The sequence below is a fragment of the Lycorma delicatula genome, chromosome 7, assembly GCF_047948215.1.
Source record: "Lycorma delicatula isolate Av1 chromosome 7, ASM4794821v1, whole genome shotgun sequence".
Taxonomy (NCBI): domain Eukaryota; kingdom Metazoa; phylum Arthropoda; class Insecta; order Hemiptera; family Fulgoridae; genus Lycorma; species Lycorma delicatula.
Window position 1 is genome coordinate 51940941 of NC_134461.1, and position 19858 is coordinate 51960798.

General features: G+C 30.5%; 2 protein-coding genes across 2 annotated transcripts in view; one reads left to right on the top strand and one right to left on the bottom strand.

Annotated features, from left to right (window-relative positions):
• Nucleotides 1-19858, bottom strand: part of LOC142327295 (constitutive coactivator of peroxisome proliferator-activated receptor gamma-like) — a 106613-nt gene that overhangs the window by 14648 nt on the left and 72107 nt on the right. The gene's annotated exons all lie outside the window — the stretch shown is intronic.
• LOC142327294 (uncharacterized) overlaps nt 1356-19858 on the top strand; it is a 70760-nt gene continuing 52257 nt past the window's right edge. The window contains exon 1 of the mRNA XM_075370198.1: nt 1356-1513. Within this exon, the coding sequence (XP_075226313.1) occupies nt 1465-1513 (49 nt within the window). The 5' untranslated portion in view covers nt 1356-1464. The remainder of the gene's footprint in view (nt 1514-19858) is intronic.

Below are 19858 nucleotides of genomic sequence, written 5' to 3' on the forward strand. Positions count from 1 at the left end.
CACACATCTCAGGAATGGTCGAACTGAGAATGTACAAAACTACATATCATCCTCTGAAGAATTATCTAAACGGTAGTTACCGGAGGCTAAACAGGAAAAAGAAAGAAAGAAAAGGTTTCAGGATGTTAACCCACCGGGTTGTTTTAGTGGAGAATGCGTCTTCCCAAATCAGCTGATTTGGAAGTTGAGAGTTCCAGCGTTTTAAGTCCTAGTAAAGTCAGTTATTTTACATGGATTTGTATACTAGATCGTAGATACTAGTGTTCTTTGGTGGTTGGTTTTCAATTAACCACACATCTCAGGAATGGTTGAACTGAGACTGTACAAGACTACACTTCATTTACACTCATACACATCATCCTCTGAACAAGTAATTACTAGAGGCTAGAAAGGAAAAAGAAAGAAAGGTTTCAGGATGTTGCAGTTAGTTTTATACGGATTTGAATACTAGATTGTGGATACTGGTGTTCTTAGGTGGTTGGGTTTCAATTAACTACATGTCTCAGGAATGGTCGACCTGAGACTGTACAATACTATTTCATTTACGTTCATACATATCATCCTCATACTCTGACCTTACAGTGGTTCTGGAGGGTAAACATAAAAAAAGAAAGGTTTCAGAATGTTTCAAAAAATTTAATAATCATTACCAAAAGTAAGAAAATAAAATTTTTACTTTTTTTTATAAGAATTTATTATTTTTTTTAAAGAAAAATGTTAATAGCAAACACATGGTATTTCAATATTTATACTGTTTCCAATTACAGAAAATTTGCTAAAGTGAAAAATAGAATCGTTGAAAAATGCTACAATTTTGAAAAAAAAAATATTCAAGATTAATTATTTTTGAAGCTGTAGAGTAAACTAGCAAAGATGTTGTAACTACGCTGAGATAATATTTCATTAATAAATTTGAATATCCGCCAAAAGGTGGAGCTCCATAGCAAACACTAATAAATCTTATAGTTAATGTACTGTTTTTTCCTTTACAATGAAAATATAGGCTCATTATAAGAAAGAGGAGGGGATAGAGAATGTATGTAAAAAGTAGAAAAGTAAGATGGATGTTTTTGAAAAAAAACTAGTAAGTGATATTCTTAGACGATTTGATAAAGTAAGTTCTACAGTTGTCATTCATATTAATACAGAAAAACCCGTTATTTGTAAATAACAGTAAACAGCTAAAACTGAACGTATTCAAAGAAGTCGTACACGAAACAGGAATAAAAAATTTTAAGTAATAAAAATAAGTATAACAACCGTATTGTTCGTACGACTCTGTGAGATTCTAAGTATCGACAATAGATAAAAAAAGAGGGAGGGCTGACAACGTCGATGTGGTTTTGTAAGGTCTTCGTACCGGGAAATTCCAGTTCAAGAATCATCCAACCGCCATCAACTCACTACAGGTTGTCCACTACACCAAACACTATTAACAACTATTACACCGACCGTAATAAAATAATGATTCAGTATGCAACCAACTTCCTAATGATGCGGTCGTACCTGACAGGTAAGTCTAATTTCGTTTATTAATTACAAGTTTTCAGTCGAATCATTAATTATACAAATTCATTAACGCAATTATAATAAATTATACCTTATACGTCATGCATAAAAATAAAAACTACAAAAATACTTCATTTAACTCCTCATTTGCCCCGTATTAAGAAACAAATTATTATCTTCAAATGTTTCCTTTACTTAATTTTTATTTATTTAAATAATCATTACAAAACTGAACACGCAAAAAAAAAATATTTTGATCGGTGCGTAATAATACATTACATAGATAACATCATGGGTAGGAATGGTGCAACTTTATAGACAAACGGATAAAAAAAATCAACTATCCCAGCACTTGCCTGGATGAATCCATGTAAACCGTTGTAAAACCTTATATATAATCATTTGCCACAATATAAACTTACATTACATAACCGCAAAAAGGACATCATCAGAACACTAATAAATTAAAATCTTGCTTTGTTTAATTATAATTATAATTTTACATTATAATATTTACAAATATGTGTAAATTTTATTTAAAAAAAACAATCGTATTTGTATCGAGAAAGTAAAATTTATTTTTAAAAAATAAATAATAATAATTGTTTAAATATTTTTAAACAATTTTACTCGTGAAGAAATTCAAACCAATTATAACCAAGTAACTCGCATATTTATAATACAAGTATTAAAACAGGTTTTAAGAGGTAAAGAATGATTAACATAATTAAGCGATTAAACCAATTTCATACTAGTCTGGTTACATCTTTGCCGATGAGTTAAAACGCCTAATAATTTTCATTAACCGTAAAAAAAATTCGCAGGAGGGGTTGTATTTAATTATCCGATTAGTTTTCCATTAACCCATGTAATTTCATCTCATTAATGAAATTTTCTTCAAAATATTTACGAAAATTTTTGGATGGTTTACCAGCGGAAGATTTGTGAATATTAAAGGCAGAAATAATATGGAAATTGAAAATGTTTTTCGTAAGCTAACAACAGTACTACAAGCTTTGAGATGCTACTCATACGACAATGACGCGGTTAATTTTGTAGCGTATAGCATGCCTGACCGGGATTCGAACCCGGGATTTCCAGATAAATAATTTATTTTAAAAAAACCCTAACAAAAAGATTGGCATATAAAATATGATCTCATCGATTTGTTATCATTATTACAAAAAGGTTTATTTAATTAATCTACTTTAACGGTAAGTATACAGCACTACTTACAAGAATATTATTGTTTAAGGAGATAACACGCTAATAATCATTCCTAAAGCTATACGCATAAAAAATTCTTTATTTCACTGTAAAGTTAAGATTACACTTCATCCTGTGCCTAAGAAAAAAAAAATCGGTACGTAATTTCATATTAAATTTGAAATTTTTTGAAATTAGAAATATTAAAAGTCTGTTAATATATCGGTCTATGTAGATTATATATAATGTTTGTTTATGTGCATTTACGCCTTCTCGTCATTCTACATAAAAGCCAACAAGTAAAAACAATACTAATTAAAAAATAATGTATACAAATCAATATCTGGCACAAAACTTTCATTGAAAGTTTTTCAAAATTGCTCGTAATGCCTCTAAATAAAAAAATTCAATATAAAGATTAAGCATAATAATCTATTACAATCACGCCAAAGCCACTATATTATTTTCATCATGAAAAAAAATCTGGCGACGATGCTAAGAAACTTTTCAAGCTTTGCATAAAATTTAAATTGCTCCTAGAGAAAAAATGATAAAAAATATTTACTTTTTAGAAACAAACGATTCTTATTGCTTTATCAAACGGAAAACGATTACTATATGTTATAGCGCTTAAAAGAACTCCACTACTAAATTTTTTTTAATTACCAAAATTGTCTTAAATTTTCATTAATCACAGTTTGAGATTGCTTTAAAAAAATAAAATAAAAGTTTGAAAATTATTCACCTAAGTCTTATATTATGTCCTGTTTTTAAATATTTTCATGTAATTGTTTGATACCGATGAGTTTTAATATATTTTTAAGTTTTTCGTAATTACGTAATAGTTTTACAAAATATTTTTATATTCATATTTCGATCATGTACTCACTTCAACTCGTGTTGATAAAACTTCATAGTTAAAAAAAAAAGAAGTTAACAAGTAACATTTTCAGGTGTAGGAGATACACCTAAAATTTATAAAAAAATATTTCAAAAGATTTTCAGTGATATTTCATTTCCATTGGCGTTTCTGCAATGATATTTGCTCGGCAAACTAAAACCTACGAAAGAATAAAAATTTTGATGCGGTTTTAATTCTATCCATATTTCCGAAACCAAATTTAATTTCTAAATCAATTAACAAGAGAGTTAATACTCCTAACACGTTTACAAGGTAAAACTTTCTTGAATTATAAAACGAAAGTTTAATGCCGGTATACAAACAGATACGTATATTCTTTTGTAACGCAAAATCTTAATATTTTGACAAGGGTACATCAAAATGTAGAAAATATAAAATAAAAAATGAGTGAGAGGAGTAATTTGACCAACAGAGTAAACCTTCCCTTTTTTAATTTTATTATAACTATTAAATTAAAATGTATTTTACTAATTTTTGTTAATGTTCTCATGATTACGTTTAATAAATTACACATTTTTAAAACTTTTACGTCATGTATTTTACTAATGTATTTGTTGCTAAATACTGTCATCATACACACGACATGCATATATATATATATATATATATATATATATATATATATATATATATATATATATATATATATATATATATATATATATATATATATATATGTTTTCGTCTTCCTCTTGGTGTAGTTTTTACCTTTTACACTTTTCTATTGTCACAAAATTAATTAAACCTGATCAAAAACTTGTTCATTTATCCATTTTACGTCAATAAATCCTGCTACATTTGGCTTTAATATACCCATCTTTTGTTTTATGCAGTATTATCTAACCCCCAGTTTTATCTAAACTTCTAATTTTCCATTTACCTGTTGTTTTTTTTTCCAATGAATTATACATATATACATAGGCACTAAGAAAATTTTGCAATTCGAATTGTAATTACAAAATTTTGCAATTACAAAGCTTTTTAACTTGAAGGGGATCTCACAGAACAGCACGTACTGCTGACACATTAATGCCTAAGGACATTGGGTTGTAGATCACACGCCTGTCTGCCTCAAATGTTTTTCGTACTGCAGCAATGTTTCCCTCAGTCACAAACGAAGATCTTGGAGCGTTCTCAAGGACAAAATTTCCTCGACACCACCTAAATATTTTTGTAAGATGAGGAAAATTCTCACCAAGCACAGTAATCATTTCCTTTAAACACTTATTAACACTAACCCGTGTGCAAAATTGTAGTGAAAAATCGCCCGGTGTTCAGTTTTCGACACGACGACATCACTACCTCTTTTTACTAATACAGCTATAAAGCAAATGACATTAAGATAATGACTAGAACGGCTACAACGAAGACCTGCCTAAACACGCGCTTACTTGTAACTACCTGTAACGATCCGTTCCGTCGTATTGCAAAACTTTCCTAGTGTCCTTTACAAATAAATATAACTTTTTAAAATCCGTTTTTAATTGGTTCTTAATGAATTTCAAACAATTCAGAGGAATTATGAAAATGACTTCAACCGTCCTCAAGTTTTCTCCAAAATTGTCATATCATTTGTACTGGCGAGACGAATCACTTGTTATCTATTTCATGAAATCGGTACAGCTGATCTTAAGTTAACGGGGAAAAACAAACAAATATATATATTTACAGGTTAAAAAAAAATTATTTAAATTTATCACAGGTATAAAAAAAGAATTAATATCTTCCATTCGTTTGCACGCACTCGCATCATACAAACATAGAACTGATGACACACGATGTACGCATATAACACAAATTAGAGTAAAAACGTAAACAGATCTTATCAAATGTGAAACGCATTTACGTAACAAATAAGGAACAAAACGATTGTAATTTATTTTCCTTTTAGATAATCCTTTGTTCATAAAAACATTCATAAAAAAAACCTGTAAATTACACACAGTTAAGGAAAGTTATGAATATCCGTTTTGTAAGTGTACAAAAATAAAATAACCAGTTACGTGTAAGCTTAGAACGAGAAATAGATAATATGTTTACAAAAACAAAGAAACCACATGCGTGCGCGCGCGCAGATAAAACTTAACTGGAAAACACTATTTTATATTTTACTACCCGTATTTCCTTAACTAAAACGTACATTCAAGTCATTAAAACTACAAATTCAAACATTAATACGTAATTAAAATAACACATTAAAATTTCTACTTACGTAAGCAACTCGAATAATAAGAAATTCTTAAAATATTGGTGATTACACAAATTAATAGAGGTGATTTCATATTAATAACCAGCGTTTTCCTTGTTTCACGAAACAACTTTCTAAATTTACACCATAATTTAAAAAAAAATTACTAATCCAATATTTTAAAAATAAAATTAAGATGAAAAACTGCAATAAGAATACATTATTGGCAAAAATGTTTAAAAAAAGGAAGAAAATAGCGAGGGGTAGTAGGGAAAGAAATTTATTTGAGACTGCAAATTATTAGAAAGTGACAAAATATTCAGTTAAAGATGCAAATTGACAATCCAAAAATAAAACAGTTTCCTTACTTGAATATTATCATCCGCTAAAAATAATGAAAATATAGACAAAGAGACAAAAATAAATTTACATAAATTACAATTAATATGCCATGTAACAGTTGTATTTACTTATAGACTATCTTTAACGTAATGATTTTCATTAAAGAAATCTGGAAATAAATGGCGGACTCCAATTCGGTAGAATTGCAGTACTATTTAGATCTCTTTATATCTGATCATCCAAAACCAATGATTACTTAAGAATGTCATTATTTTTTTTCCATTTAATACGTTGTTGTTATTATTATACTGGTATAATTGCAAGTAACGCTTAGTAAACCATTCGATTTATTTAATGGCAACGGATGTAAGTGATCTTTAAGAAACTAAAAAAAATAAATAAATAACAATCGGTCTCTAGAATAAAAAGCATTTTATGCCAAGTGTACAAGGAAATATGAGGGTAAGGTCATTAACCGTTAATTTCATTATCGAGTCGAATGTACTTCACACATCCGCAAGCCGAGTAAATAGGCGAAATTTGCCCAAGTGATACAATAAGGAGGATTGGGCGTACATCAGATATCATAATAAGAGTGTAGTACATATCTTTTGTGCGATGCTTCAACAAATCACAGCTGCTAAGTTACTGAACCGGTTAGTGTTAAGTAAAAGGTTAACGATTCTACTCTGTCTTAAATAAACTATGCATTATAAAAGACCACTCTGTTCAATTTAGGGTATAATAAATAATTACTTACTCAAAATATAACGAGGCACAATTAATATAATGTTGATAAAAAAAAATAAAGCTTCTGATTTTCATTCACAAAATATTACAAAAAACTCTCGCACAGAACTGCACAAGAAGACCGACTTTTCGTTTCCGGCATCCTGAATATTTCATAGTAAGAAACGCACGATTTTCAGAGTACAACGCACTACATACGTTCAATTAACGACACACTCAAACATCAAGTTTAAACTCGCTCGCTGTTGTGATGCCCCATAAACGCGTATGAAAAATACATCACACAGTCAACATAACTTCAAATTGAGATTATGTCTTAAGGTTTCGACTCAAACAGTCTTCATCAAATTTTCACATGCACAACTTTAGATACACTACTACAGCATGTCTAAATTTCAATGAAATTGATTGATCTAGTAGTTTGGAGATTTTTGAGCCGCAGAATTTTATACACAGCCTTCAAAAAGTGAAGCAACCTTATGGAAAAATGAGTAAGTTACAATAGTTGTTGAAAGTGGCCTTCATTATACGATTCATGTAATTGAATACGACGTTGCATGCTCATAAGTACAGGTTGTAACGTTTGTTGAGGAATTGTAGCGACACATTCGCTCTGCAATTCAGGAACGGTGTGAGAATATTTTGTAAACAGCATCCTTAAGGATTTCCAGAAGAAAAAATCGGGAGACCGAGGGGCCACAACCTCTTTGAGATTACTTGTCCATGAAAACACTGATCCAAGAAAGTCTTAGTGTTGTTTGCTGTATGAGCCGTAGCATTGTCCTGCTAAAATCACGTGTACGGTCTGCAGGTATAGTGTTTACAAATTATTGTACCACCTGTATGGAGCGCTCACTGTTCATTGAGCCGTGAAAGAATGTCATGAAGATTCGCCTAAGTGACATTGCACACCAAACACCCACTTTTTATCCGTGCAGAGGAGACTCGGGCAGTAGATGTGAGTTTTCCGTACACAAAATGCGTGAATTCTATGCATTCACGTATCCATCAAAATGGAACCACGCCTCGTCATAGCGAAACCAATAATCGAGTTCTTCCCTTCTGACGTTACAAATGACATGAACGCTGATAGAAAGCCATACTTTTCCAGTGTCTGCTAGTAACAACTCGTGAACAACACAAATTCGGTACGGATGCAAACATCAAACACGGCGAAGCCGTGTGGGCACAACCGACGGAGAAACAGACTGGCTAGATAGGCGTCTCACAGACTTCTTGGGACTAACAGAATATGTAACTTGCACTCGATCAACTTTTCTGGTGTAAGCACTTTCGGTCGATCACTTTTGGGTGCATCTGCCACATTCCTTGTCTCTTGGAACTTGTAGTACAGCCGCATGATGTCTTCTACGAAGACATTCTGGGCCTTGCCATAACTGGCACATTTAATATATTGGGAGAAAATGAATATTCTCTGCTGCATTGTATAACCTATTTTTGCTCAATTAAACCGGCAACAAAAGAAGGAAACATTCTTCCATAAGGTTGCGTCACTTTCTGAACAATCCATATATATATATATATATATATTTATTTATTTTTTGTTTGGGTAATGGAATCACCCAGTAAGTGAATGGTATTTCCGTATTCTTCATACTTCAAAACATAAAGAAAATGTGTTTTCATCTCCGACTCAAACTATGTGACCGAAAAAGCATTTGTACCAAAAATTACAATTAGGAAAATTTTAAATCTTTAACATTTATGTTTTATGTCGTTTGAGCCAAATACAAAGTATACATCGTTAAGTATTAGGAACGAAAAAGTACTAGAATTCCTGTATTTTATTATAAGGCTAGGTAAGTAACTAGCAAATACCAGCTTATTCAACGTTTTCTCACTGACAATTTCCTATATAAATGATGGAGGTGAATGACCAATGCAGTAGTGATGACGTGTGTTTAATTCAATCATTTCAGAAACACTTACCAGGAACTTATTTGTGAATGGAAGTAAATCTAGCAACTCTGAAATGTAACCAACTTTTTCAACTCAATGTTGCAATGTATTACGGAACATAACGGATACAAAATATAAAATAAGAATCAAAGTACCGGAAAAAGTCATTTAATTTATATATATATTTGGAAAGATAGAAAGTGTGTGTTAGAGAGAGAGAGAGAAAATACAAACAAAGGACAGATAAAATAACAATGGAACGGTTTAACTGTAAACTGTAAAATTACGCCCATCATTGAGGTTCAATGATTTTATAAAAATAAACAAACGTATACGCATTTCGTTCTTAAATAAACGCTTTTTCTAAAACGTTATGAAAAACTTTATTTATAGTAAAGGTCTAAAAACTTTACTTGCACATTTCTGGTTGTGAACAGTACAGAGGAAACAAAATAATTTATAAAAATAAAACAAAGACCAATAAATGTATTTAATTTTGCAATCTGAATAGGAAATAAAATTGATAAAATTTATCATACTTCTCTTTTCCCTTAAAAGGGTCATCCATGTAGGTTAAAAAAGAAACATCTAATAAACAGAATATTTACTACTTTTATCAGTCAGAATTGGAAGGATTTTTTTTTCAACTATCGTTAACTAATAAACAAAATTCATTAAAGAATAATAAAAATTAACGAAACTTTCTTATTATATTGTCTTATAATGAAAGACTGTTTCGTTATTTTAAAAAAAAAGTTCTTTTCCAGCAACAATTCCAATGATTGAAGTTCTTTGTAAGAACATATGGAAAATCATCGGAAATATTATTAAATTCAGAGTAATCGGAAACCATCAAACTAAATTACACGTATTCATGTAAGTATATTTTCAAAAAAGAAAAATCCGATAAATAAATAATCCCATTCGGCACGCCAGAAAGCGGAGGTAGATTTCACCGGTGCTAAGTACGGAATAAAAAATATTTCCACCTTAAAGTTAAGAAAAACTTCAAATTTACTCAATACGACAATGGTTGTTTCAGAAAAAAGCTTTTAGTAATGTTTAGAGGATTAATGATCACTTTAAACCGATTTGATACTATGCCTATTAAGGTAGGTATGGTCTTTTTGTCTTCAAAACTCCACTTTTTCCATCCCCTGGGCCAATGGTTGATGATATCAGAACACTGTAGTTACATAAGTTTTAGGCCCTTATCTAAAGAATAGTAAGAACTTTAAACGAATTCGATATTTTACTTAATAAGAAAATTATAGCGATATTTTGTTTTCTCGAAAAGCCCCCCCATTTCCACCCCCATGGTCGGAGATTTTGGGACGAGTTATTTTTAAGGAACAATTTGAAAATGAGTAGCGCAAAATTACGGCAGTTATCGTGTCCACAAGAAACTGAAATATATATATATGTACAAGGTGTGTGAGAAAAGTAATGAGACTGACCTTTCACTTACCAAAGTTTTTATTTTTTTTCAAACAGCAATATTATCCCCTTCCACGTAGTTCCCTTGGGCAGCTATACACCGGCGGAGTCGTTGTTCCCACTCCAGATAGCAGCGCTGGAAGGCTTCAACTGGTAGGACTTTTAACTGGTCGGTCACAGTCTTTTTAATGTTCTCCACAGTTCCAAAATGGCGTCCTTTTAAGACGTGTTTCAGTTTGAGTCACAAGGACTCAAATCAGTGAATAGGAAGGTTGAAGAACTGTAGGAATGCGTTTTGAGGTCAAAAATTCCCTGATGAATATGGCCGTATGACACGGGGCATTGTCATGATGAAGCATCCACTTGTCTGCAATGTCTGGTCTCACAGGAATCACTCTTTTCCTGAGCCTTTCAAGGACACCTTTGTAAAACACTTGGTTGACGTTTGTCCTGGAGGAACAAATTCTTTATGCATGATACTCCTACTGTCAAAAAAGCAAATCAGCATAGTTTTGATCTTTGATTTGCTCATTCGACATTTTTTCGGTTGAGGAGATGACGGAGTGTGCCACTCTTCGCTTTGCTTCAGGATCGTACTCAAATATCCAGGATTCATCACCTGTATCACACGATTGAAGAATTCTTGATCATTGTCAATCCTCTCAAGAAGATCAACGCACAGTTTCTTCGATTGTCCTTCTGTTCCGTTGTGAGGGTTTTTCGGCAACAATTTCGCACAAACCTTTCGCATGTCTAAATCGTCTGTCAAAATTTGACGAACGGTGAAAGTGTTTAAATTTAACTGTTCACTCATCATCCTTATTGTTAAACGACGGTTTGATCTCACAAGAACCCTCACACGCTCAACGTTTTCGTCAGATTTTGAAGTTGAAGGTCTCTCTGAGCGAGTTTGATCTTCAACGTGTTCTCGGCCTTCCAAAAATGATTTGTGCCAGCAGAAAAGTTGGGCTCTTGATAAGCAATGTTCCCCATAAGCCTGTTAAGCCTTGATAAGCCCCATAAGCCTGTTCCAACTTTTCAAAGGTCACACTCGCGGATTCCCCTAGTTTAACACAAAACTTGACTGCACAACGTTGCTCTAAATTCCGATGCTTCATTTTCGTAACACAGAACAAAAACACAACTTCACTTTTATGCTGTCAAAAATGTGTTGTGGCTAAACGGAGTTGAAATTCGTACTGAGCATGTGGAAGGGATGAACAAACCGGTATAGCACAGACCGGTAGACACAGCGTTGCCAGATCGCTCGCAGTGTTACCAATCTCATTACTTTTCTCACACACCTAGTATATAAAAACTTTTCAGCTGACTGTGGTTTTGGAGTCTGGGGGATGTAAAACGCGAAGATATGTCGAAATTTTCCGGAAGTCGAATCATGGTACCCATTACAATAGGTAGCTTTGTTATGAAATCTACCTAAAAGGCATGAAAATCCTTCTGCTGCACAAATCTGTACAACACTAGAAATCACGTTAAAAATGTGGTACACCGTTTTAAACACACTGGTCTTTTTTTTACTTACGGTAAATTTAAGTGACACTAACAACTATGACATTAAAAATAATAATAAAAAAAAAAACACCAATAGTTTCTAGTGAAACTGCAATCAATGTTTAAATTTGTGATTATGGGTTAATAAAGTATGATAATTTGGCGGGTTGCATTTTCTAGTATTCCATAACCCTCTTCAATTTACATGATTTTCCTTCTAAAGATGAACTAGATATTACGGAACATCGAGGGGTGCACTCGGAAATTTTTCAGTACCGGAAAGTTTAAATTAATATTATGGCAGACCGCAAGAATATTGTCCACAGCCACAGGCTGTATGACAATGTTACGAAAAATCCTCTTTTATTTCGATATTTACATTGATAAGGGGCAAAACTTATCTTTTTCATATCAAATTTTTAACTTTTTTCGTAAATTTGACTTTAGCAACTTATTTTGTGCCGTTTGCTTACGGATATCCAAAAGTAAGGACCATTTTTGTGCGGTCAGATTTTTATAATTTAGGTGATATTTTTTATCGACCTACAGTTAAATAAATGTTAAAAGGACAATTCTTTATTTCTTCTGAAAGGCATTCCGGCACGAGTGCACCCATGGAATTATAAGGGATGACGTTTAACATTTTACATAGATAAGATATTTACACTGCCGTGTTATACACCCACATCATTTTACAGAAAGAAAAAAAATTATTTATTTTTAATAAATTTTAATTTTACCGTAAAAATTTAATTACAATGGCAATACGAATATTTTGAACAAAAAGTGCATGTACTCGTTTATGCAAAAACATGTATACCCTCAAAACCAAAAAAGAAAAACTGGTATGCTCTTTTTGATAAGGTAAATAAGAAAAGTATAAAAACATTTAGGAAAATGATTACTTGACGGATGAACTGATATTTAAAATTAACTATGTATTCGAGTATTACGGACAGTAGCACCACCGTTTACTCTCTGCAATAATTAATAAAATGTTAACAAAATTTTTGTTTAAAACTAGAACATCACCCTATTATAAAAGGTAACGTGTAATTACTATATGCATGTTATTTATCGGTTTATCACGAATACTCTGTTAAAATTATACCTTCTGCTTTCTCCATTTTAATTGTGTAAATCGAGAATTTCTGACTGCACTAGCTATTATTCAGAAAATGGCCGACAAATGGATAATTATTAATGTAATGCTCCCAAATTTGGCGTCGACATTTTGAAGATTTTACGAATATTTTCAGATATTTAACAGGAAACATTTTTAATCATTTACAAATTTCGCATAGAGGTACAGCAGAGATATATTAAAGTTTAGTCAAAAAAGGACTTCAGGACTTTTCTTCATTAATTTAAAGAACAGTTCAAATGTGATGAAACCGAATAATGGGAAAATAAATTGGGGAGTAACATAAAATATACCTCGACTTTTTACAATCATTAAGATCTAAAAACTCATCGGAAAATACATAGAGCGATTAGTATATTAAACAAAGACGTTATCTATTGGCACGTAACAATTGTGTATAGACTTTATTGAATGAATAAATAATTAATTTTATTTTTACAAAGACTGGAATCAGTTGATATAAATAAAAGCCGATTATAAATAACATTTGAAATTGATATTCTTCTTTTTATAAATTGCTGTTTTCTACAAAACCAGTTGAATTTTATTAACATAATGAATAACCGAGATGATAGTAAAAATGTTGCTTTAAGAAAACGAACAGACTTCAGTGGAATTAACTGGAAGATTTTTTACGAGAATTATACATTGAATTAAGAAAAATAAATATATAAAAGATATGCGACTGGTCACATATACATCTTAAACTGAAAAAAATTATAAATAACGATGTAATATCCGACAAGGGAAAACCTGAAATTATGATTACCCAGAAAACAAGTTAAATAAAATATATATTCTAACTCAAGTTCATTAAACTACAAAATTTCACACAACTTAACATATGTGTATGAAAGGCCATACAACTGCCAATCCGTCTGTGTAATCATTACGCTTCAACAACTTATCACATGCATTGGGGATTAATTTCCAACGAAGGAACTGTCATTTTTTTATTATTATTTCAACAGATCAGAGAAATGAATACATTACATTACTACGGTTGATTATTTACTAGATAACTGACACGTATCCAGTGTACCTCAAGGCACTTAAGACCAAGACGCTGTTATACATTATTTATGAAATTTCAATATTTTTAAATATTGAGAAAAAATTATTCAAATCACTTATTCAACCGATATATATACATATATATATTTTTTTAATCGCTTCACAACAGAATTTAAAAATGACACTTCATTCGGTTACGGAATGCAGATGTCACTCTACTAGATAAATCAAACAGATACACTCTTGTAAAAATGTAAATAGAGCAAATTTTTAAATATAAAAACTTTTTTTTTTAATCAAATGTATAAATTATATATATAATATATATATAATATGTGTGTATGTGTGTACGCAATATGTATGATTCATCCTAATGTAATGTGAAAACATTAATTGCTGACTAACATTTTTACAACTTATTATCATCAATCATTAAATAATATTTGTTTTTGCTTATGTAAGATATATATATATAAATATATATAGATTTTATTACTAGATCGTGGATACCGGTGTTCTTTGGTGGTTGGGTTTCAACTAACCACACATCTCAGGAATGATCGACCTAAGAATGTAGAAGACTAAATTTACATATCATCCCCTCAAATAATACCTTACCGTGGTTGCAGAGGCTAAATAGAAAAAGATATATATATATATATATATATATATATATATAAAAGATGTGAGCGATTCATAATCAACATCCCGAAAAAATTACTTAGATGGATGAAAATTTGTATACACGATTTTACAATGTACGTGCACACTAAAAAAGGATTTTTTGAAATTCTGAGTTTAAAGGGTGGAGTAACAATACAATTTTTTTAAAACTGTTTGTCTGGGTAACAAATAACTATATCAACTTGATTTTGTGTGTGTGTAATCTTCATGTAAATATCTAAAAACAAACTTCTAGATTTTTGAAATTTCGATTTAAAGAGTTAAAACGAATTTTTGGATTTTTTGCAACTTGGCTGGCTATTTTCTGAATTTCCGAGTTAAGACATTTTTTGAAATTCCAAGTTTAAAGGTTTAAAATGGAGTAAAATTAAATATTACTATTTTTTTAAATTTCTCTGTAACAAATGAAGATATCAACTTAATTATTGATGCGTGTAATCCTTATATATATATTTTAAGTATTAATTTTTAAATGTTCACATATCTAGATTTTTCCAAATTCGATCTTATAATGGTTGGAGAAAGGTAACATTTTCCCCATTTCCGACTATACTATATTCACTCGATTTGGACTTACAGATACTCTTCAAGTAAATAACTAAAAATCATTTTTGGGTTTTTTGAGTTTTTCATTTTAAGGGGGAAAAATACATAAATTGCTTTTTACATTTTTGCCGTTTTATGGTACCGCTATTAATCAATTTTCATGAGTTTTGTTAACATTGTGATGGTAATTTATATTTTTCATTCTTCTGATTATGTATTTCGTGCGAGAAACTGCGACGGGAAATCTAAAAACCAATTAGCGAGTCCTGTACTGACTAAACTGTTGCTATAAAGAAATTACAATTCACTGATGGTTTTTATAAATTGAACAGAGTTTAATTATTATTCTCGCAAGCACGAGTTTAATGAACACAGGGGGTTCAGGGGGCAGAGCCCTGACCGAATTAACATTGCCTGACCACGACGGGAAACGCAAGTAAGCATTTAACTTGAGCGAAGCCGCAACAGGGATGATAGTATATATATATATATATATATATATATATATATATATATATATATATATATATATACATATATATATATACTATGTGTGTGTGTGTTAAGCCAAAATTAAGTCAACTGTAATTCTTGGGAGTTAAAAATTGACGTCAAAAAACAAAGTAAAATGGTATGAATAATTTAATACTTCATTTTTTATTGCATTTTTATACAGTTTATCAAATAGCATTATTCTGATTCTTCTTCACAACGAATTAATTAAATATAAATAAATAAACGTCACTACAATTAATTCAATTACGACATTTTTTTGTCAACCAAGTTAGAAAAAAAAACGGTATTTCTTTCGCTGTAATAAATTTAATAAATACAAGTTTAATTTAATAATAATAATTCTATATAAAATAACTTCACCTTAAAGAAAATAGTTTTCTGCTTTTGATGATGGTTACAAGCAAAAGTACTTACTAGTAAAAAAAATTTCAATCTGATAATAATAATTTATTACAAGTCATTAGTGAACTGAATTCAGGTCATTAACTGAATAAAATGGAGTAGGAAGTTCAAAGTACTATAGAAAAAAAATTATGCATAGTCTCCGGCTAATTTCAGAAATCAAACGAAACTTTAAGATGTGCTAATTTACTCGTACTTACCAATAACTAATTAATCATACGGATACAGGATCATTAAAAAATAAATTAATAAAATCGCCTAACATGTTATATCACGTACCTGTATAAAAGTTTTCTAATAATTACACCGGGCTAACTAAATAATGCGCAACTATAAATTCAATTTACAATGAATAATAAAGAACAAAAGTTCTATCTTCAAACAGTTCTCAATGAAAATCCTTAGTTGTTATTTACAATTACAAAACTTATAGGTCACGTTTTTTTAAAAATTAAGTTAACACCATTATTCACACTTGACTATGAATATGTTTCCATATATTAAACAATAACGATTCAGGATTTATGGGAAAACAGTTAAAAATAGTAGAGCCATTCACGATGTCAAATAAGATAACCTTGGAAAAGAAGCTCCGAAAATTATTTTTGAAAACGAATCTGATAGTTTAGAGGGTTTTGAGAAAACAAAATTAGGTAAATTAAAACAGTTATTTTGTCAAATAATTTGAATAATATTATATTTTATTAAAAATCTCTTACTAACAGAATCTACTAAAAAAAAATGAAATCAGGACCTTAAAACGATTATTCCAGCTGTATTAATCACGAGGTATCTATATCCATTTAAGGAGAACTAAAGTTTTAAATACTATATACTCATACCGATATCAATAAAATACAGATTTAAGGAAAATTAAAGGACCAGAAGAATCAAGGAGCAATTAGGAAAAACTAGGAAGACAAAAATGTTAAATATATAATGAAAAAACATTTCGAATTTAGAATATTTCAGATCGTAGTATCGGTAAATTAAACGTAATTTAATGAAAGGTAAGGTAAAATGGAAAAAATTCTATCGTGAAGACTTATTCACAATTTATTTTTTATTCAGCCATCTTTATCATTCTTTAAAACATGATTCGTACATATAATATAAAAAATAATCACCATTATTTGCCTCTTCTCTAATTATACATCTATGCCTGATCAATATTTTATGGTCAAGAGCAATAATTATTAACGAAAACGAATTCTAATATAATTTAAGATGAAACGTAGCGCACAACGATTATGTAAAACAAATCATGATGTGGAGAAAAAACTAAAATAAACGAATAAAACAGAAACTAATAAATATCATAAGGAAAAACCGCACTGAGGGAGAGAGTTGTTTAAAGTAACCAGCACGACTAAATGAAGCATGTCTGACCTCGAACTGATCCTCAACTCGATGCAATCTAAGTGATATACAAGGCAAGCAGTTGTAAACTCAAAACTGGTTTTCAGTTCGTAATACAATGGGGAAGTTTAAATCTTGTATGGATAAAAAAAATATTTACGTCAATATTTATAAAAGAAAAAAACGAGGAAACAAAGCAAATAATAACGATATTAGGACTTAGATGAGATAAAAAACAAATAACTCCTATTTTTACATTATAAATAAGTTTAAAAAAAAAAATAATAATAATAATAATAAGACTGCTACCAGCTGAAAACAGCATAAACAAGAATATTAATCGACAAGAATTTAAACAGACATGCTTTAAACAGCATAAACAAGAATTTAAAATAAAACATATAATTAATGAAATTAATATAATATGAAGATTAGAACTCTGTTAAAATCATAAAGTGAACACGATGACCGCTTTGCAGAAATATTTTCCAATCAAAAAAAAAAATAATTCATAAAAGAAGTTGTGAAATTCCATTCTGTTTAGTGTAACCCAGTTGAAGATTTATGATTATGATGTATAATGAATAGTATGTATCAATAAATAACATAAGTCATTACAATTTTTCTACTGTACTGAAAGCGTCAGGTTCAAATCCGAGAAATTGTTTAAAGTACAACAATAGACCTGAAAGCCATGTAACAGAAGTATTTAATCACTGTAAGTTTTTATTATATTTGTATTCTAATTAAAATTATAGAATCCGGTTTTACCTATTAGACACTTTAACCGTTAGCTATTAGTTTCTAATGGTTTATTGTGTCACCTCTGGATATGAAACAATCTCCAGATAAATAGGTGGATCCTTATCACACAGCTAGCAGGGTTTAATCTACCATTAAACAATCCGACCTGGAAAAAAGGAATGATAAAAAATGGGAATGGCTACAGGGGAGTGGATAGCAAAAATCAAAGATCTATCCGTGGAATTATTACGCCACAAGAAAATAACTCCATCTGGAAGATAAAGTCCTTCCAGACAACGGAACCAAACCAACTGAACTGTAAACTGTTCAACCAGACACTAACTGGATAAGTATAAGGTTGAAAGTGGAAAAATAAATAATTTTGTTGATCTAAATGAAACTGTAGAGGTTGAGAAATAAATAATTAAAGCATATACTAGGTCTTTTTTTAATGAAAATCATTTATATAATTCCTAAAACATCTTTAAACATTTCATTTTTATGTCGCATTTGAAGATGGGACACATTTAAAATTCACAAAAAATTAAAAATACAGTAGGACCCCAATAATTCGTCACCCCTTTGGCAAGTATGCGATTTTTATTTTAGAGGTACAATACTGATACACACAAGTAAATTAAATTTTTAATTACTAATAAAAAGTTCTCTGTTTGTTTAGGCCTATAGCATAAAATTCCCTTAATTTCGACCGATGTTTTTATAGGAGCCTACTGTACGTTATGTATAAATTACAGTAACGGCGTGAGAAAAGAACTGATAAAATTACTTTACATCTCTTTCACTCATATAAACATTTTCATGCGGGCACTATTATCTAATCAGTGTTTAAATATTTCTTACACAGTATAGTACTTTATCAAAAATATTGTATTAAGTCATTTCCTTTCCGTTTCTGAAATTCATTACAGTAGTGAACTTTGCGTCATATGAGTCAGTTGTTCGTACTAGTGTCGTAGTGTCATACCAATTACTGTATGCTGTTCTTAAGGAGCAAAAATGTCTACCAATCGTGGAAGTTATAAAAGTTTAGAAATGACAAAAAAGTTTGAGATTCTTCAATGCCTACGTTAAGGATGAAAGTGCCGTTAAACTGTCACAGGAATTCAGAACCCTCGTGCATCAGTAAACGATATTAGAAAAAAATGCTGATAAAATAGGAGAATTTATAAGAAAAATGGATGTTACTGACGATAATGAAACGACTAGAAAGAAAATGAAAACAGCAGAAAATGCTGAACATTGATGAGGCAGTGTACATTTGGTTCGCATAGCGTCGTAGTCAAGGCCTCCTATCTTTAAGTTGATCATTAATTATTGATCTTCTGCCACTAGAAGATCTGTGGCAAGGAAATGCTTCTGGTGTTTCGGTGGCACAATACTGGTCGCAAAGGTTTTAATGTCTCATCGCTCGGACACGAAAAAGTAAAGTAAAGTAGTAAGTAAGTGAATGATTTACTTATGTAAGTATACTACATACATGTTGTATAATAAAATACTAAATGTTCGATAGAATACTGTAGTTAAATTTCATCAGTTTGCAGTCTTTTTATGACACATTTAGGAACGGAAGGGGTGGTGATAACGGTTAGGGCAATACACCTTTAATTTTTATGTAACCCAACTTTCGTTAATTTTTCGTTAA